At 34.0% G+C, this 23,023-nt stretch overlaps 1 protein-coding gene across 1 annotated transcript; it reads left to right on the top strand.

Annotated features, from left to right (window-relative positions):
* Positions 1–2,136: 2,136 nt before the first annotated feature.
* LOC145263285 (uncharacterized) lies at positions 2,137–2,760 on the top strand. Its single transcript, XM_080120367.1, has one exon. The coding sequence runs from the start codon at positions 2,137–2,139 to the stop codon at positions 2,758–2,760; it is 624 nt and encodes a 207-aa protein (XP_079976493.1).
* The last annotated feature ends 20,263 nt before the right edge of the window (positions 2,761–23,023 follow it).

Below are 23,023 nucleotides of genomic sequence, written 5' to 3'. Positions count from 1 at the left end.
TGTAGTACTTTGTGTAGCTTTTGGATTCGTAGATATCCCAGAAATTTAACTTGCCACAATTCGAATTTTGATTCGGATCCATCGAAATAAAGACGCACGCGGGGCGCATAGCCTCTAGAAGTGTAAGCCATGTTTAGTTTCAGAACAGTTTCAGATGGTTCGCTGTTACACACAAGTCCTGGGAGGTGACTTGTTTGTAGTAGACAGTTCCACAGAACAAAATATTCTTACCGTATCGAAACCCGGGAAAAGAACATGTGAAATTGCTCCAGAAAAGGTTTAATATTTATGAAACAATTCTGGTTTCTGATTGGTTGGTATCTGAACGTGAATTAATTTGATTCGTCAGTTCTTATCAGCATCGTTTATAAATAGAATCGCCCGACTGTGTGGGATCATGTGGGAACATGATGAGAATTAGCAGCGAACCGGATGCTAACGTATCCAGCATAAGAGACAAAATGAAAAATCGTCTTTTGCACATGGCTCCACGCATCGTTTCCGTTTGGAAAAAGAAAAATTAGATAACCACAAAAGAATTATCAACCAATGGCAGAGCTCCGCGCCTAAAAATAAGGCCTAAAATATCAGTTAGTGGGAGCCGATGTGCCCCTATAAAACGAGGCATTTTTAGAGAAAAGAAAAAAAGGAGAAAAACATAGGAGGCGAAGACGCCGTGCTGCTAGCTGTTGAGGAAAGAAGTCGCCGCTCTCAAGTTAAAAGCCAGGACACATATCACCGACAGTAGCACGACCGGCCACCCACTTACAACCCCCATCGTCCGAAAAGATAAGTACGCTTACGAACATTCATTCTTTGTTAAATTATACAAGCCTTCAAAAGTTATTTCCTTATCAATGCATACACACCAACAAACATCCCACAAACACTTTACCTCTTCTAATTAAAACTGTCATTAATAAATAAAACCGGTTCTCAACCTTCAATATTCGTCTGTCCTTAATTGCATGGAGTCAGATTCTACATACTTCAAACGTTGTCAATTAAATGTATTCTTTGTTGTGACCTCTATGGCCTCATTTCCTTCACCCCTTCTCCATCTATAAACCAACAAAAAAAAACTCAGGGGCATAAATGGTGAACCCGCCGACCACGATGAATACGCGCATTCCAAAAAAAAATAAATAATAATAATAATAAAAGGACAGACGTATTATTGCTGAAGTTACGAGAACCTAACTTTATTTTTTTTGCTCAAAATAATTTACGTGACTAAAATAAGAATTGGCGAACAATTATACAAATACCTTTCTTCTGCAAACAAAAAAAGGAGACGTTTAACTATATCAACAGGACGAACGGCAATCTGCTAAGAGATTAAACATTTTTGTCAACCACCAAACGCGTAACCCACAAATTTCGAAATGGAGGATACTGTGTCAGCTGTCTCTGTAAAGATGCCAGGATTTATGCATGTTGCTGTGGACGGATGGTTCGCCATATGCGAGGCCCAATTCGAACTGAATAACATATCCAACGAGACCACACGATTCTATCATGTCCTCTCAAATCTTCCCCCTGATTTGATTTCAAACCTACCCACCACCATCATTGCTTCTAGAAGTTATACACAATTGACAGAGGCTGTGATAAATATGTATGAACAATCAAAACCTGAGTTGTTCAACAGATTTATGGGCGCCACAGCTATGACAGCAAAACCGTCCACATATTTACAGCAACTGATGGCGACAGCTAGTAAAGTAGGTGTTGGAGAGGAACTCGTGCGCCACAAATTCATTCAGGCACTGCCCACCGAAATAACCCCGGTTATAGCAGCGGTAAAAATGCCTCTGTATATGAATTGGTTACATTGGCGGATGAAATAGTTCCTTTTCTGAGACTAAAGTATGTGCACAATGTTACCGCACCACCACCCAGAGCCAACGGAAATTTAGCTTCCACCAACATTGCTACAAGAACACATAATAATGTACGACCCTCTTATGAGGACCAGAAACCCCAAATCTGTCGTGGACACTTGTACTTTGCGGAAAAATCGAGGACCTGCAAACCATGGTGCAGATGGCCACAAAAATCGAACTGCAAAATAATACCTACATCAAGACCATCATCACCCGTCAGGCAACCTAACCAAACTTCGGGAAACTTATAATGCGAGTTGGAACAGCAACCGACAACTCGCAACTATTTGAGGTTGCCACCAAAATCGGACAAAATATAGTTAACTTCATAATAGATACAAATGCCTCTGTAACAACACTACCACACAGTCTGGCACCTGATATAACCATCAATTCCACACCGGTACGTTTGTCATCGGCCAATGGAGATGCCATAAAATGCTTTGGGGAAATACAAGTGGACATTATTATCCAAGGTTTACGCCGTTCATACCCTTGGACAGTTGTGATCGCGGACACTGTCAACCCCCTTTTAGGTGCAGACTTTCTTCGGCACTACGGTCTCATCTTGAATTGCAGCGAGGGTAAACTGGTGGATGAGACAACACGCCGATATGTACAAGGTGGACGGGTCACAGCCCAGATACAAAATATAACGGTAAACAACCATGACAGTCTACCAGGAACGATGCAGTCTCTCCTCCAAAAATTCCCCAAGCTTACCACACCACGCACAGAGCAACGTCCAGCATCTAACACAAGAGTAACCCATGTCATAGACACTGGAGATAGTGCTCCAACTTACGCCAAGGTCCGACAGCTGTCCGAAGAGAAATATGAGGCGGGAAAACAAGAATTCACAGAACTCGTATAGGCTGGAATAATAAGACCATCGAAACCCCATGGTCCTCACCAATACACCTAGTTCCGAAATCAACCCCCGGAAAATGGAGAGTGTGTGGTGACTTCAGATACCTGAACCACCTGACAAGACCAAACAGATACTCAATCCCGAACATTAACAGCCTCAAACGTTGTCAATAAAATGTATTCTTTGTTGTGACCTCTATGGCCTCATTTCCTTCATCCCTTCTCCATCTATAAACCAACCAACAAAACCACCGGGCCATAATCATACCCCATTACTACTCGTGTGATGGGATGTCTCCTAGCGGCTTCGGCTGCCTGGAGACAGGGTAGTACACGTCAAGGATTCGTCACTTGACACTCAGCCCAACAGGTGAGGGGCCGGGAACCGGCCCAGCACCTGTTGGACTGAGGTACACCGCCTGGGTAATACCTAGGAGGTCCAGCCTCCCCCCCCAGGCCTTGCCACCGGGCTTACCGGTGGGGCAAGTTTATTGCTTGCTGCCTGAGGCGCCCCGACCGGGGAATGCCGACGGGGTTACTCAGGAAATTTTTACAATTGCAGGAGTGCCCCTCTTTAGGGGATCCTGCGGGGTTCCCACTTTCCAGGCCTTGTGCCAAATAATGCTGAGGTGGGCAGCATTTAAATAACTACCCCATTACCAGTCCTCTGGACTTGTGTTGGGATTTGTCTCATCGCGGCTTCGGCTGCAGGGAGACAGGGTAGTACACGTCAAGGATTCGTCACTTGACACTCAGCCCAACAGGTGAGGGGCCGAGAACCGGCCCAGCACCTGTTGGACTGAGGTACACCGCCTGGGTAATACCTAGGAGGTCCACCCTCCCAGGCCTTGCCACCGGGCTTCCGGTGGGGCAAGTTTATTGCTTGCTGCCTGAGTCGCCCCGACCGTGGAATGCCGACGGGGTTACTCAGGCAATTTTTACAATTTCAGGAGTGCCCCTCCTTTAGGGGAGCCTGTGGGGTTCCCACTTTCCAGGCCTTGTGCCAAATAATGCTGATGTGGGCAGCATTTAAATAAATACCACATTAGCTGTCCAAAATATTGCAACATTTATGTACCAAAGTTTTATATATCACAAATTGGAGATAAAGGATCAATAAATAATGTATCCAAATTTAAAACAAAAAGAAGTAGTGTTTTTTTTTTAATTCACCTGTAAAGTCCGAAGTTTAAAACCTTTTAAAAAAAACACTTTGTTTTTTTTTTTTTTTTTTTTTTTTTTTTTTTCTAAATCAAACCTTGGTCCTTGCTCCTTTAACTGAAAAAAAATTAGGACTTGAATTACATTTTTCTAGGAGTTTTAAGCTTCGAAAGATAGCGGGTGGAATTATTCAATAGTTTTCACGAAATTTCTGACACTGCTACCGCAGTATTAATGCCGGAGTCTCTCAGGGGTCCATTCTGGACCCAACTCTCTTCCTGATCAACATCAATGATCTCCCAAAACACATACTTAAATCATTCGTTGACATCTATGCTGATGACACGACCATCTATGGCAACATATCAAAGGCCGTAAATGACAAATTATCTCTGATTCTCTCTCCTCTGATCTTCAGCGCGTGGTACAGTGGGGGAAAAGGTGGCTGGTTACTTTAATGCATCTAAAACCAAGCTCCTATCTTTACATAATCAATGCTCTGATCCCCATCTGGCATCAATTGAAATGGACAGCTCTCGTCTTGGGGGGGGCTCATGTTTTGACAAGCTTCTGGGTTTGACCTTTACTCCTGATCTGAAGTGGAACATGTCCATCAAGTCTGTTGCCAAGGTCGCTGGAAAAATTGTAGGATCCTTCTACCGCTCCAGAAGATAGCTCACTACTGATGCAATTCTCTATCTATATAAAAGCCAATTATGTCCAAGGATGGAGCACTGCTGCCACATCTGGACAGGAGCTGCTAAAAACAGCCTATCCTGCCTTGACAGAGTACAAAATAGACTTCGTGGCTTAGTGGGGGTGCTCTTTTCTCTTCCTTGCAACATCTCTCCCACCGAAGCGACGTTGTGAGCCTGCCTTTGTTTTATTATTTCCATGGCAAGTGCTCGTCTGAGCTCCAATCTCCGGTCCCCACTCGCCAATATTTCACGAAAAACACCCGTCTAGTTTTAACCACTTTCAATAATTTTCCCCACTCTTTATCTGTGCCTAAATCAAAATGTAGATTTCATGAACAAAGCTTCTTTCTTAGAAGTGTACGTGTTACATGATAAGGGCTGTCCCTTTTTCATGTAAGTATAAAAATAGGGGATTAGTTAAATGTAAAAATGAAATAGAATAGACGAAATTCGAACCTCGTAATTTAGGTTTAGAAATAGATCACAAGAGAATTAGAAAATGGAATGTAAAAACAAACCATTGTTTAGCTTAGAGATAAAATAGTTTTAAGAAAAGGAATGTGCATTTGTCAATTCTGTTATGAAATTTAATTGAGGAATGCAACTATAGGATAATTTAATAAACATGTTTTTAACATATTGGAAATATAGGTTACTGGAAATATAGCTTAAAATTCCTTTTGTAAACAAAGGAAAAAGTTTTGGACACGCATTTTCAGAACACGTGAAAGAAGACAAATGTTTTAACATGGGTATGACGTCATGGAAAAACGGGAAGTTCTCGATATAGTTAGAAACTTTAGAGTTAAGCGGGCAGAGGCTGAGGACAGACGACAGTATGGAGTCCAGAGATTGACGGTCGAACGTCTGGTAGCGAGACGGTCACCTTTGAAACATAGAATGTAAAACTTTGAATTCCTGACTAAGAAAACCACCGACCGGTCGAACAAGAAATAAACGTATCCTCATGTGTTTTTATAAACGTCGTCTTTGTGTTGTAATTATACCAAAAGGTAAAGTGAAATTGTCATTATATGTCTTATATATCATGTGTTTTAAAATGTCTTCACATACACAATGTCTCTACATCTCATATCTACAATGTGAACACTAAGAGTGTCTCAACACTGTCTCCTCACTCTAAGAGCTTCTACTACACTTCTAAGTATGAACATTTTATATATATGAATCTCTTCATAACACGAACACAGAACGCAACATCTCTCTTAATAAGACTCTCTAAGACTCACTTTTAATAAGACTTCCTAACAACGAACAATAACAAGAATAATAATAATAATAATAATAATAATAATAATGATAATAATAATAATAATAATAATGGAACACCTATATAACACACGCATGTTCCGTTTGCCTGTTTCCCACCTGACTACAACTTGGATGTCTTCAAGTCCAACATAAACAAATTCCTGATGAACCGACCCCTTAAGTAAAAATCTTTATCAAATCTCCATTACTAACGATTACTACGATATTATCCCATTGATTACTATACACGCAAAAACCCTTATCCTCAAGTGGCTTTCTGGCCTTGATAAGCGGTTAATACCATGTAAAAAATACAATTATATATATGTGTGTGTGTAACTTAAGTTTTGTTCTTTTTGTCACACACACACACAGACGCATATATATATATATATATATATATATATATATATATATATATATATACATTATATATATATATATATATATATATATATACATATATATAATGTATGCATTATGCCTCTTTTTATCACTGTATTGCTATATGGTTTCAATTCTCAATACATATAATCTATGGCTCTATGTCTCTCTCTTTAAATCTCTGTCTCTTCTGAAATCTTTCTCTTTCCCTCTATCTGTATAGAGATGTCTATCTCTATCTCTCTTGGCTGCTCAAAGCGAACAAAGTCTCCGCACTTACATCTGTTCGCATTGTGCTGAAGGCCGAGTGAGATTTATAGCTGTGATTTCCAAGGGAGACGCCATTGGAAACACATTGCAAATGGCGGTAGTTCCGGTCTAACCGGGCAACGTTTCTTCTTGGGTTCACACGCGCCCGACGGCAAGCCTGAAACGAAAAGGCATCAACGAAGGGAGAGGGGCTAGTGAAAAAAGAAGTGAGACAAAGACAGACTAAGAGACGAATTTTGCGGAGGTAAATAACGCAGTAGCAGTGTAAAAAGCTGAAACGAAGGAATGGGCGGATCTTTAGCAGAAGAAAAAGAGGAAGAAGAAGAAAAGCCGAATCATCCGCTTGACTGAACCGCTTTAACCTGTCGGCTGCAACTGTGAGAATAGTTTTTATCGACGCGTTGAAAGAAAAGCAGACAAAATGTGATTCCCGAAGAACGGGCTGAACATTACGGACGTGTCATAAATCACGCCAACCTTTTATCCCTTCTTTACAATGGTTGGCTTAAGCTACGCGCGACCAAGAAGAGTTAGAACGCTGGATGCGGTCAAACGTGGAGCAGGCGTAACATATTGTCCCGTCTGCACGAACGCAGACCTCAACTCCCGACCACACCCACTTTCTTTCGATAATTGACAATAGCGTCTAGCTCGTTAATTGTTCCACCTCTTTAGAGCTAATCTTTTGCAGAGGTCGAGTGATACGAAGTTTTCCAAGTCCAGAACCTTCGTGGCGCGAAACCCCTTCCTCGCGGGGATTGGAGAATTCGTTTTAATAACAATCTTTATCGATGCGGCATTCTTTGTTGCTCAATTGTTTGTGAAAATGCGAAAGTTCCGCTGATATGAAGGGACACGATGGGACTATTGGCTGTTTTGTTCAATTACGAGCCTTTATTTTCATCTGTCTCATCATCAGTGTGACGGCATATCAACATATTTTCAGTTATTTAATGGTGTAAATATTTTGTTCTCAATATTACTTTTGCATAAAATAAGAATTGATTTTGGAGTAATCGATTCCAGTATTTGGTACCAAATCCACTTGGATCATCACAAACCCTACACTGAGATCGATTATGATACTGAGAGGTCTTTAAACTATGTTATAGGTGCAAAAAGATCGAATCCTGAAATACTTGAATTAAATCAAAAGCTTTACCTCAATAATCAATTCTGGGACAAAACTCCTTCCTGCTTTCGCTAATGATCTTCCAAATAATATACTGATATTTTATTCTGCGATCGCTTTTGAAATCTACAAAGACAACAAAACTATCTATGGTAGTACTTTAAAGATCCTTATTGATGAAGATTTCGCTAATTCCCTCCTTTTTTTGATCTAGAATACGATCTGCAAGGGAAACAATTTGATCTCTTGCTGTTAACACCCAAACGAAGTTAAGTTTTTGTTGCAGTTGAAATGAGTGCCATGTATTTTGTGTGTGTGTGTGTGTGTGTGTGTGTGTGAACGCCGATCGATGTGATTAGCTCCTAAATTTAACGAAGTTATTCTCCATGGCAGGCTCAAATTGATTTCATATTTTCATAAAAAAAAACGATTCGCAGAAAATTTCGTCGAAACTCTTAACCGTTTTACCTTGCTTGATGTGTATCATATGTACAAGTGACTTGTCTAAAGCGTATTATCAGACTGAAATTTGCCACAAAGTTCGATCGTATGTGGCCTTTAAAGCTGATAATTTATACCAATGTAAACGAATATTCTGGTGTCATAATGCATTTCAACGTTTCACGAATTCCTTTATCTTCGATAACAAATTAAATTGGATTTTTTTTCGTATTCAGATGACATAACGATCTACGGTAAAACACAGGAGGAGCATAACGTCAACTTGCTTTAGATAGGCTGCTTTGAAATATAACCTAAAAATAAACCGATAAAAATCAAAGTTTTCACTTCGCTCTATTAACGTGCTTGGATATAAAGAACTTTATAAAGACATTGCCCAATTTTCTCTAAAAGTTATCGACGATTTATTTGCTGTTTGTTATTGAAACTGATGCCTCAGATAAAACTATCTGAGATACTCAAGACTTGTAGTTCTCTTTTCTGGATCGTTAATTTGTTTCTGAAACTTGACTTCATATAATCGAAAAAAGCATATGCCATAGTCGAATGTGTTGTAAACGGAGAGATCACATTGCTTGGAAACACTTTATTATGAATCAGCGAGCCATATCTTTTATGTTAAAACCTGCTAATCGTGGAAAAATTAAAAACAATAAAATTATGCAGTGGAAAATGGAGCTCCATCCCTTTTCATATGATATCGTCTTGGGAATGAAAATATTGTTGTTGATAACGTATACCAAACATGTTGTGCTGCTGCTGCTTTTTTGAAGGAAGTAAAATCAATTGCTAATTATTTAATACATCATGGGGTACAACACTTTTGGCATTTTCTAAGGTCTCAAAATAAAAAGACTTTTATTGGTCAAAATCAACTAATTATTTTACGGATTAATTATTTATTTATTGTAATATAGTAAAAATAAACACAAATATTAGTAATGATATCAATCTTAGTGATACTATAAAAATAGATAATACCAGTTATAATAAGAATAATAAATAAATAATATTAAATAAATAATAATAACTATTATTATTTATTATGAATCGTTTTCCTCCATCTTTTCCCACACTTACCGTGTTAAAGAGAGAATCAGACGCCATCTTGAATTTTCCAATACATCGGTAAACACTGTATGTTTTTCGAGCTGTATAAATATGTTACATTGAATAAAAACACGAAAAATATATTCAGTTTGGCAGAAAAGTAACTTATCTTGCTTTTGATAACATTTATTTGTTATATATTTGTTCCCCTCCCCAAAAAAAACAACAAATTAGAGTGGTCGGTGTTCTGTAGTAGCGTATCTGGATATTTACCAAAAAAAATACATTTAGGTTTGGCTATAAATTCCTAAACTTATTTCACCCTAAATAATTTAGGTGACTGAAATAGGAATCTAATTGACTTTTTAATTTCCTGAATAGTATCCGATAATTCATTTTTCTTCGAGTTATATCGAATACACTAATACGGACTTTACGGGCTTTTTTCGTAATGTTACTGTCAAAATTATTTTTTATTGTTACAAATTACGATGCTTTAAAAAAAAGCAAAAATAAATTCTTGCGTTTTTTATTTACTACTGAAAATCATAACTTTAGTAAACGTATTTTTTGTTTAAACAAAATAAAATATTTTCACTAAGAGTTAAGTAAAAATAATTAGTTCATTATATTCTGCGATCATTATTTGAAAAATACTGCAATTTTCATTAAAATTCGTTAATTTCCTGATTTTGTGTGAATTTTTAAGTAAAGGGAGGAGTCAAAATGTGTATACACTTTGAGCGTCGTCATTCATTTTGAGACCACGTGTAGTTAATTTAAATATCCAGTTTGGCAGAAAAGTAACTTATCTTGCCTTTGCTAACATTTATTTGTTATATATTTGTTTTTTGACAACTTTTTCGAATCTATGTGTACAGTAATACAAACCCAAACTTCGGATGTTGGAATCCCCCCCACCTAAAATGTACTTGGAAAAATCGATTTTATAGTGAGATTTAAGGATGGTTAGTCGAAAAAAATGGTGAAAAACAAAACAAATAATCAATAAATAATTGTTACCAAAGGCAATAAATACTACTTTTTTTTTACTTACATTGAATATTTTCAAGCGCTAATGCGGGAGTGTGGGTGCCAAATACCTCCAGATTTTCTAGAATTTCCCACTAGATTGTAACCGAAATCTCCAGATATAGCAGGAAAACCGCTAAATTGTAACACTGGTCACGTGACAGGAAGCAGTAATAAATAATTGTCCCTAAATAAAAAAATGGGCTCTCGGTAAAAAGAAATCCACCTTTTTATCATAGAAAAATTAAGTATAATGTTATAATTAAAAAGAAATATATAAAAACACACATGGATATAGTAAACATATTATACCAAAACGTGGAAGCCATCCGTCCAGTGGTTTTTTAGACAATTCATTCCGAACGAACCAACATTTACATTTATATATATATATATATATATATATATATATATATATATATATATAACTACTTCGTTTAGTCACATAAATTAATATAAGAAAGTATAAATTTATGCGTAAACTTTAAGTATTTACTCATACAGTGTTCAATATGTATATAGAGCTAGGTAGTAAATTATGAAATATATATGAAGATTAAGCTACACAGAATATTTCGCGTTTAATCCACGCTAGGATTCCTCAAAGAGGAAAAATAAATTGAATACCAATATGAAGTTATTAAATGGGGCAAAGGATTGGAAAGTTTCAGCAGATCTGAAGACATTTTTGAAATTTCCAGTGCACGTCATCCAAACGGAAAAGCGGCCTGATATTTTGCTCTGGTCTGACTCTAAAAAGAGTATATTTTTAATCGAACTAACTGTCCCATGGGAAGAAAATTTCTCAGAGGCTCATGAACGAAAGAAAGATCGGTACAACTGCGTGCGTGCCGAGTGTATAGAAAAGGGATGGATGTGCAATGTGATGCCTATCGAGGTTGGATGTCGGGGATTTTTAGGACACTCCACCATTTCGCTTCTTTCGAAAATAAGCGTCACTGGAAGGGATTTTAAAAAACAAAAATGTCGCCTGCAAACAATTGTTAGACAGGCGTCATGCTGGATCTGGCGCAATTCGAAGACATTTGCAAAGAGAGCATAATATTGTCCACTTCTTCCGTTCTCGGGCTGCTCTTGAAAAAAAGAGGAAAAAAAGGGGGAAAGGAAAAAAGGGAGGAAAGAGGAGGGAAAAGGGGGGAAAGAAGGAAAGAAAAAGAAAGAAAGGGAGGAAAATTAAAATTAAAAAGCTAAAAAATGAAAAAAGTTAAAAACAGCGTTTTTCCTCGGCTTGAATATGCCAGGTAATTTTTTTTTAATCCTATTTATTACTTTGCCCAGCAGCAATAGCTACTGGTGGCGCCAGGGGTGGCAGTCCCGCTTTAGCCACCGAAACTGTGTCATCACCTCTGGTTAGCGGCTGATGAGGGCAAAGTAAAAGCACATGTGGTCACATGTTGTATGTAGAAAAAATATATATATAAAGTCTACTACCGTTCTATATATATATATATATATATATATATATATATATATATATATATATATATATAGTAATGTGATTGATAATTTAAAAATCAAATTATAATTAAATCAAAAATCCGTTTCATAAGAAGGAACAACAACAAAATCAATTATTTGTACGATCGTTTCGGAAAACAGTGTTTTTATTGTGGTAGACATCAAGTTACGGATAATAATTATTAAATATAGTTTTTAAATAAACAAGGTTTCCTCATCAGCAAATTGTGAAGGGTTTTTATTAATTTTAAAAGACACCACAAATAAACCTAGCATTAAAAAGTAAGGCAGATGTATCTGGAAAAAAAATAAAATAAAGGTCTGGATTTAAACTTGATAAGAAAATTAATATGGGTTAGAGATAGAAAAGAAATAGAGTAAAATATAAATTTGGTTTGAGTACAATATTATACATACATACATACATACACAAATATATACATGCATATATATGAAAAAATAGACACATATATACATATACATAGATATACAGATATATACATACAAATATAGGTACAAATATTTACCTTTTAATTTTTCGCCTTTTGAAATCAGGAACTATGGTTAAAGTACTCATATAGATGCTTGCTATAGCTTTTCAGCTTATGGAATGATGAATTTTCAAAAAGGACACCCGTGCAATAATTTATTTCCGTTAGCATACTTTGGATTTAAAGACGCCACGGTTTATAATTCGAAAGAAATTGTAAGTTAGATATAGATATATAGATATATGGAACGGCAAAAGACTTTATATATATATATATATATATATATATATATATACATATATATATATATATATATGGAACGAAAATAGACTTTACATATATATGGAACGGTAAAAGATATATATATATGTATATATATATATGTATGTATATATATATGTATGTATGTATATATATATATATATATATATATATATATATGCACGGACACATACATACATATACCATTGTACGTAAGGGAAGGTCAATTTGCAACTTTTTCCAGAAAATCAACATGGCACTGGTGATGATAGTTGGGATTTGATGTAATAAGAACATATACCAAAAATTAGATTATATAAATATATATATATATATATATATATATAACTACTTCGTTTAGTCACATAAATTAATATAAGAAAGTATAAATTTATGCGTAAACTTTAAGTATTTACTTATACAGTGTTCAATATGTATATAGAGCTAGGTAGTAAATCATGAAATATATATGAAGATTAAGCTACACAGAATATTCCGCGTTTCATCCACGCTAGGATTCCTCAGTCTTATGCGAGAATTTTGTGGTTGTCTCGCGTTTTTATATACGCACCTTCTATCGAGTTTTTAGTTAGCCAATCAGCTTTCTAGTTTCCACGTCACCCTTCCTAATCAGCCAATGAGCAGGCACTTACAGGCCATACATAAACTATCACACATATATATATATATATATATATATATATATACACATATATATACACACATATATATACACATATATATATACACATATATATACACACACACATATATATATAAACAAGCATATAAAAAATTTAAGAAACAATAACCTAGATTTAAAATAGGTTAGTCTACCAGATACCAACGCTCGTCGCTAAAACAGCATACACAAAGGAACGGGTAAACCGGGGGCCAATTGGGCCTTTGTCCTGTAAGTGGCTGCTCATTGGCTGATTAGGAAGGGTGACGTGGAAACTAAAAAGCTGATTGGCTAACTAAAAAGTCGATATAAGGTGCGTATATAAAAACGCGAGACAACAACAAAATTCTCGCATAAGCCTGAGGAATCATAGCGTGGATGAAACGCGGAATATTCCTTGTAGCTTAAGCGCCATATATATTTTATAACTTACTATATATATATATATATATATATATATATATATATATATATATATATATATATATAAAGTCTACTACCGTTCTATATATGTATATATATATATGTAGAAAAATGCTGAAAAATCCTTCATTTTCATAGCATTTTTCACAACACTGACTTTTTCTTTATATATTTTCAATTAAAATTGATATATTTATATGAAATGCATTGAAAGAAAAATAAATACATGAATTATAATTTTAATTATGAATCACAACTAGCAAAATATCTCAACTTTTACTGCATTAATTAAACAAAAATTTTAAAAAAGCTAATTAGCAACTAAGTCTTTTAAATTTCACAATTCAAAAAGATATGTGGAAATGTATTACACAATATAACAACTTGATACAAGTTACAGAACCATGTATGTTAATTTTGTTATTAAATGCAATAAAATAAACTATTATAATATTATAAAATTGTTCCGTATAATTTCCTTTTGAGGAAAATGAAGGTCTAATTCGCTGGCACGATGACTTAGTAATAATCTGTCTATTTCTTATTTCCTGCTCATATACAACTTTTTGAGAAAAATCAATCAAATTTGACCAGTGTGTGGCTGTAAAATTGACAGCAGTAATCTTTTTCATTTGTTTTTTTAGTTGTTCACTATTTCTTGAAAAAACAACACAAAAAACAAAATTATTTGAAAACTTTTTTTTTTAATATTTTTGCGATATAATATGAATAAAAATAACTATTGTTTGGGTAAATTAAGAAAACTAATACAATTTTATGGATAAATATTTATTTACCTAATGGACGAAATTGTTTTAATGCCCTCTTCTCTCACATCCAATTAATCTGAGTTTATCATCGATATTATATTTTCCGGAAGGAAGGCCAAAGCACTATATTTTGAACAGTTTAAAACAGTAATTTGGATTTCAGTTTACTGTTTGTTCTCTGAATCATATTAAAATATACTGTTGTTGGTTAAAAAAAATATTGTTGGTTGAGATCTCAAACCAACTAACTACATACACTTGGATGATAAATTTAACCAAAATGTTAAATTCATCATAATGTTTGAGGATAGACAACTCTAGTCCACAAACACATTACTCTTGTGGCTTACGTTAGCCATCTTCCTTTATTCAAAGACCCAATTTTCTAAGTAAACTTCTCCACGTGAAATGCCAACAGCATACTTAAAAAGTAGCCTCTGGTCTCCATACTTAAATTATTTGTTTCTTCTGCTGTCAGATAATGATGATCGGAGGGACACTAATTTTTAGAATTCTACTTGAGTCAAATCTTGATAATTAATTGATACAAAGTTTCCCCAAAGGACCATTAAATGCTGTTAGGCTTTTTGTTGTTCCATCAATTAATTTAAAAATTGCAGTAAATAGCAGTTCTTCTAGTGGAACCTGAAAATTGGAAAATTTGCATGTTTAATAATAGAGTCAGATTACATAATAAATACCAATATATAATTTTATTTCCCACAAAAAAGGAACATAATGACAGGTGAATCTATAGAATTAATTTTAACTCCTTGTTAGTTGTTGGTGACAATTTTCTGTCTTGCACTTTACTGCAAACTCATCACATCTCAAGACAGAAAGTTTACAGCTACAAGAAAATATATCAAACAGTCTGTGTAGCTGTTCCTGTTTGGGGCTCTTATAGCAAAATATATTGACCTTCTATCCTATATAATGTTACCTTAACAAGGACAATTGTGGATTGACTGCTTGCTGAATACTAATTATTTCCTTGGTAATTAACATAGAAATCTCACTATTTTTTAAGTGTTTTCGAGGAAATAACTAAACTGTATGACTTGTCGTGAAGTTGGGGATGCTGTCTTATCCAAATGACAAGGTGGACCAGCAAATTTTGTGAACCACGAGTTAAAACTGGACGTCGTGCTTTTACTGGCATTTTAATCTGAAAAGTAAAATAAATAAATGGATTATAACTGAAGGAAACTGTATTAGGCTATCTTCCAGTTTCATACGTACCAAAATAAGTGCTAGGTTTAAGAAATAATGAAAAGTTGAATTAGATGTATTGAAGAGAGAGAGGACAAAACCAAATCAGAGGCATAGTGGTGTTTAGTTTAGACAGTCTGCGCAGATTTAGCTCCTCCTTCGATAACATGAATTTATCCATAAACAGATTCATTCTTGCTGTTGCTGTGCCATTTTAAACGAGTGTTTAGAGTTTGAAAAACCAGTTCTCGTGCATCTATGTTATTATGCTATTTCTAATAGTATTTTAAGTTAAATTTAATTTTTATGATATTTTTGTTTATTAAATTTCTAGGTGAAAGTACAGAATAGCTACAATATAACCGCTTTCCCATATTAAGAATGGCTTTCCAAATAACAAAGTTATTTTAGCACAATAACATAGATGCACAAATAACGAAAAACCTTTAAATGAGTTTCCTTATTTACTCGTATTAATCTTTGTTGGTTATCTGATTTTAAAACTATAATTTTAGAAGAAAAACACTGCTTAAAAACCATTACTCCCTAAAAATAAAAGAAATTAAAATTTGATACTAATTTTCTGCAAGGTATTTTTTATTAAGTAGAAAAACTTGAAAATTTACGTGGTTATGTCTTCCGTAAAGAATGTGTAGAATAAAATTGTATGGGCTATTTTTTTGTTTTAATATAAAACTGGAGTATTACCATATTTTAATAAAAATTTCAAAGAGAATTTGATGTGAAATATTAGGTTGGTGCAAAAAGTAATGCTTTTGACGTTCATTTGAACGTCAAAAAATGACATTGTTTTTGTGCCAACCTAATAGAAAAACAAATTAAAAAAGATAAAACAAATATGTTTAAATTCACTTTAAATATAATAATATATATTTTAAACAAGTCTTTTGCGTTTTTCCTTTCGAAATATTTAAGCCTAAATCGTAATGTTTTCAAATTAAATAATAAACAAACGTTAATTTTCAATATCAATAACGAGCGTGTTTTGCGACGGTGAAATCTAAAAGGTTATCACCCCCAAAAATGTTCCTGATATGAAAAAGCGAACTTTGGTCATTATTATTTAAAAAACATAATTTTGCCTTTACACTTAATATTTATTTTATTAATGCATTATCCTCACTCATTTTATTTAAAAATGTAGTTTAAAAATTATTCTAAATAATGATTCCATTTTCTTAACAGTACGGATTGTTTTGATGACGGGACGTTCTTGACAATTCACCTATTGTACGTATGTATGTATGTATGTATGTATGTATGTATGTATGTATGTATATAATTATTGTTTTTTTATTATTTATTTGAGACAAAAATATTAAGCTAGGGAACTGTTTTCATTGATAGTTACTGTGATTACAGGAACATATCCTGCATCCCTTGTATAGAATATTCTTTTGCTTTTTTTACTTGAAATAGTTGCTGTGTTCACTACAGAGAACTTCATAAATAATTCTTTTGCAATTTCATATTCGTTTGTATCTTTTTTGTGCTCATTGTTTAAATGATGCTTAGATTTGCTCTTGACTAATTTTTGTTTCTAATGTAGATTTTGCAATTGCGAATTTTGATAATGTTATCCAAGTTTACAGTATAGTTATAAGTCAGTTTTGGTAAGCAAGAATATTATTTTGGAGGTGTAAATCATTTTTTAAAATTTTCATCTGGATTTGTCTATAACGATTTCATATTTGATATATTAATTGCTAGTGTTCTATAACCACTATCCTTTAATGCACTGATAAAACGTTTGTCGTCGTTAAAGCGTCTTTATTTGAAAGGTTATTTCAATATATTTGGCGGAAGTTTAATCTGAATGAATATAACTGCAGTTGGCATTATTTTTCATATGGGTTTGTAGAATCCCTTCCCTAAGTTGCATATTACATCGAATATGTAAATATAAATTTGGTCTGTATAGGGCCAATATACAATTCTGTATCCCAATATATATATATATATATATATATATATATATATATATATATATATATATATATGTTTGTTAGCTGTCATAGTCTTTTTGAACTGCGACGTGGTTTGTCCGTGGAAATAATTATATAATCTCTCACATTCTGAAAATTCATTTATTAATTGCTCGCTGTGTTAGAATGTTGGATGGCATTGTGAGAGACCGGCTTGGGTTATAGCGTGGTTGGATGAGCACATATATATATATATATTGCGGTACAGAATTTTATAATGGCTATATACAGACCAAATTGATTCAACGTAATGCATTAAAATTTTAAAAATGCAAAAGCTAGCTGATCGGTTTCGACCGTCTAGGTTTAGAAATTACGATTAAAACAATAATATGAAAATAGAAATATGACGGGAACAAAATGAGTGAGGGAAAAACGGGAAAGAATCAAATAAAAATCGCATGAAATTCTAAAATATGTTTTATTTTACTTGCAAAAAAGAAGATAACACTTAATGTAAACGGTTTCTAGAAGTTTCGAGGGAAAACGCAGGTGCGACCCGCTAAGAATAGAGATCACGTCGACACTAACCTTGGATGCACAAACATAGTTCAAGAAGGTGTCTAAAATGACCGAATGAATCTGATGATGCATAATTTCCATATGCAATCTTTGATGGAATATGTTGTTTAATCCGGAAGTTTAGTATTTCTGACGTCCGCCCAATGTAATGCGCGTCGCAATTACATTTCGTGGAATAAATGAAATTCATAACTGTGTCAACTGAATTCAGCTTCAATGGCATTATGTTTAGGTAAGCAGATGGTGTGTCCATGGATTGTTCCATAGAACCGGCTTTGGCGAATATTTTTGTTGATTTCCATGAAAAAGATCCACTATCTGGTTTTCAGAAACACGATCTTTATAATCATTAGGCTGCCCACTCTTTTTGTGTGTTTGACTACGAAACAAATGCGGGCGCTTTTTCGGCCCTAAATAACATTCACCCAGCCCTTAAGTTTACGATTGACAAAGTAGTTAATTCTAGTCTTCAATATTTTGGATGTACTAGCTTCGCAGACTTACGCATAGGGTTTTAATGGTTTGTTTAACGACCTATCTGAATAACGAAATTAAATTTATTACAAAGATCCTCTGTAACAATGAGTATCCTCTATACCTTGTGGAATCTGCTATAAAAATGTGTCTATCGTTTACTTATTTAAATGCGCTTGTGGTTGGCACAGATTGGACTTCCGGGTCAAACAATAACTGGTTGACATAACAACAACTTACTCCATGGATAAAATAAGGTGTTCAGTTTTAAATTCTGTAAACATTTCCTACTTCGGAAAGGTACCTGAGATCAAGAAAGTCATATCAGTTTGAACGTTTTGAAACTAACAGCCAAGTTCAATGAATCATATTTAATCTAAAACTGATGACGATAAATGAATCTCTATTCGATAAATGGAACATAGGTTTTCACGGTAGCTGGAAGATGTGGATTCATACATCTGCCAATAGTGTAAACACGTAAACGATTAAAAAATGGCGTTAATCAAAAATTCTAACTATCAAAAACTGCTCTCGTATGAATGTGTTTTGGGTATATCGCAGCGAGAGTTAGATAGTTCCTGGAGTAGTTAGAGATCTGATGTAGGTATTTCATTCAGATTCAGGATAAAAGTGAGTTCCAGAAGTTTGTCAAAGCAGGGTGCTTCATCAAAGCAAGAGATGTCCATTTCAATTGGGGTAAACTGTGGATATAAGCGTTAGTGGTAAACAGATAGCAGTTTGGTTTTGCATGTATTTAAGCTGATCAGCCATTCCTTACCCCATTGCAGCACACGTTTAAGGTTAGAGGAGAGAGAATCAGAAAACTTCTGATCTTTGTCGGCTTTTGTAGTGTTGCCATACATGGTAGTATTGTCTGCATAGATGTCGACAAATGATTAAAGAATACGGTTTGGGAGGTTCTTGATAAAGATAAAGAAGTCGGTTGGGCCCAATATGGATTTTTGGGGCATGCCAGCATTAATACTGTGACCTACGTATTTCTGCCCATTAACGACCACTTTAATAGACCTATCAGAGTGAAATGCTTGAGAAGGCATTTCCAGCTATTCCATAGCTAGAGATTTTATGAAGTAAATGTCTTTGATATGCTAAGAGCTACCACTCTAAAAATGATACCTTCGTTAATAAATTCACTGATTCTGTCTGATATCACAATTAGCATATCAGATGTTGATCTCTCAGAGTGGACAATATGTTGCATGCCACTGAAAAGGTTATTTTGTTCTCCATTTATCATAGAGTTGCTGTCTTTTCATGTTATGAATTAAGCAGTAATATTTCAATATTTTAAAATTGATTTTTTTTCTGTTATAAGTGAAAATATAACAAACAAATAAGGAAAAGACAAAACATTATTTTGATAGAGCTTAATATATCGAGTGAAATTGCTGCTTAGACAAAAATGACGGTCTCAATTTCTGACTCAAAACTTTAGCTGTGATGTGTCGATGTCTTGATTCAAAACCATATACAGTTTGTGGTGCTTCCATTGTTAATTTGACTGCCAGTTCCACGCCCTGAGAATGTGATGGCAAATCTTGCAATTAAAGCTTGTTCCCATTAAATAATGATTCTCCAAGTTCAGAATCAGAAAAATCTTCCGTCATTGGTAGTTCAAAAATACAAGACAATGTCAAATCTATTAATTGTGTCCAATGAGCCGCATCAAAATTAATATTCGGTTTTTAATCGTTTTTTGGTTGACTCCCCGCTCCTGAAAGAATATAAAAATTAATTGAATATTAAAAAAAATTCAATGTGTACTGCTTTAATAATTATGGTGAAATTAGATAAAATCTTATGTTTGTATAAATTGGAATAAATAATTGAGTCATTCATATATGAATAAACATTTACTTACATAATGGCCAAAATTCTTTTTAAAGCTTCTTCTCTTACTTCAACTTCCTCAGATTTGACCTATGAATATAGAAGGTTTTCAGGCAGTAAACAAAATGCATTACGTTGTATGTTTTTAATGCGATCTGCTGAATTTCATGAGGCTGCTCCTTAATCCTCTGGATCAGATTAAAAATATGCAATTGCTGATTGTGGTATTTATTATTTTTTTATTTCAAATGAACAAATGGCATACACACTTACAATAAAATTTATTAACCTCTGGAGTTTTGTTGCGAGCCTTTGTGTGTATGCCCCAGGAGTCCATAAGCACATGAGCCTAATGGCTAAAGTTGGCCATCTTGCCTGGTTTAAAGGGCCAATTTTCCACGAAGCATATCTAGAGTCAACCTTACATCTAGAAATACCTACTGTGTATTCATACAGTAATCTTTGGTCACAACTGAGGTAATTTATTTCATCAATTTTCAAAATTGAATCCAGAGGACTGTTAATAGTGAAAAATGATATTTGGGGTAAATGATGACAATCATTTGCGCATAATTTCCCCAAGGGCCGGCTGAATGTTGTAGGGCCTTTTGTACAACCATCCATGTTTTTAAAAAGAACCCTGAAAGGTAGTTCGTTATGGTGCAAAGACCAAGCAATTGTATGAAGTTTTTTTTTAATTTTTCTGAAATTGCCATCATTCCACCTTCACAACCTGCGTTGACATTAGTTTTGTCAACAAGGATAGCCTTGATAGTCTTTTCACTGTTGAATTCATGCAAAACATCCATCACATTCTCTGCATGAACAACACCTGTTGCACCACTGTTAGGAAGAACTTTGTATGTCAGATATTTACTTTCATATGGTGCCTCTATTGTAAAAGTTAAATAGTGTTCTGGTCCCTTAGTTTTTTTTTCATAATTTTCTGTCAATTTTCCTCCACAATTTCTTTATAAAACAATGTATCCTTATGTATTCTCCCATCAACTCCAATGCATATCAGATTTTCCACAATTTCATTATGTTATTTTTTGGCAGTTGTTTTCACTGTAGTTTTTGCCCTGTCCACTTTACGAATATTGCTTATATTAATATTGAGTATAAGAAGGCCTGCAAATCCAGGAACAAGGCATTGCCAAGGCTGGATCCAAGATTAGAAGATATGCCCCTACCCCCTGACTAACTCAAGAGCATATCTGTGAAATTTAATAAGGCTATAAGGTCCTTTTAGATGACTCTTTGGTTGCAAATATTCTTCTTCTGGTTCTTCACTTTGAGAAGATGAGTAAGAGGGGGAGGAAATATTACTCTGGAGATTTGAAGTTGAAGGTGTTGGTGATGAATGTACATTTTTTATTAACCCGCGTTCGCTTTTACTTTTTTTATAGCACTTTTATCAACTGGACCAATCTTAGAAGTACCTTTCGGTCCTATTTTGCTCCTCTGATCCTTTAGGTATTTACGGTTCTCAACTGGAACCTGAAAATTCAGATTTTACTTATACTAAAATACATCTAAACAGATTAATATAAAAATTAGTTTATATTAAAATATGAAAATTGGTTTTGATATAAGGTTATCTCACAAATACATTGGAAAAAATAGAAAATAACTTACCTTTTGTTGAAGAGGGCAGGTGCAAATATTTTGCTTAATCTGGCAATTTTCTTTATTGCATTTTACATGAGGGTTGTCACGACTTAAAACTAGTGGATTGAAAGAACATGACGAAATATCAAATAGTGAATCCAGTTTTTCTAGCCAGAATTTCTTTTAGGAAGTGGGGAGAGATTTTCTATTCATTTGTTTGGCCTTCTTGAAACATAATATAGTCATCTTTTTTAAAATAGTCATTTCACTTAAAAGAGGTAAACATGGATTAACCGCTTTCCAAATCTTTCCAAATACCCATGACTTCCTTTGTTATTAATTTGAAAATAGTAAAATTCGAAAGGTGAGGATAAGTATTTACTAAATAGTAACTATACTGAATAATTTGTCAGTAAATTGGAGGCTCCATTTTATTTAACGGTGTAGGCAGACTGGAAAATTTCCTAACATTTTTACTGTGAGTTGTAATTGTAGATTTTCTGGACATTTTGATTAAAATATCAGAAATTAAATTATACAAATAAGTTTTAAATAAATTTAATTTTAAAATTTGGTGCTTATGCATTTATGTTACCGTGCTATTTTTAAAAATCGTATTTTCAAGTTAAATTCGATGTTAAACTAGTTTTCTAAATAATAATGTTATTATTTCAGCACGGTAACATAAGTACATAAGTACCAAAATTTTTTTTAATAAATTTGATAAAATTTGAAATAAATACAATAACTTGAAGTGCTCTACTGCTGTTTACTTACCTAAAAGAGAAAAATGAGTTCGGCTCGTAAAGTTTTTTTTTATGAATAAACACTATTTTTTTAAACAGAAACAAATCAAAATAAGTATATATGTTTTATTTTTTATATTTAAGTCTAGTTTAATGAAAAATTTGAGCGATATTTAAAGAGAAAATCAGATGCTGAGATAATTCAACATTTTATTAAAAATGTAAAAACGAACAAGCACGCAGTTAATTTATTTTTAATGAATAAACACTATCTT

The sequence above is a fragment of the Euprymna scolopes genome, chromosome 38 (assembly GCF_053919585.1).
Source record: "Euprymna scolopes isolate OS-2025 chromosome 38, ASM5391958v1, whole genome shotgun sequence".
NCBI classification, from domain to species: domain Eukaryota; kingdom Metazoa; phylum Mollusca; class Cephalopoda; order Sepiida; family Sepiolidae; genus Euprymna; species Euprymna scolopes.
This window is presented reverse-complemented; position numbering and strand designations above follow the sequence as displayed.

Bases quoted from the DNA above. Each gene is read 5' to 3' on its own strand.
- LOC145263285 (XM_080120367.1), top strand. From the start codon at position 2,137: ATGCGAGTTGGAACAGCAACCGACAACTCGCAACTATTTGAGGTTGCC.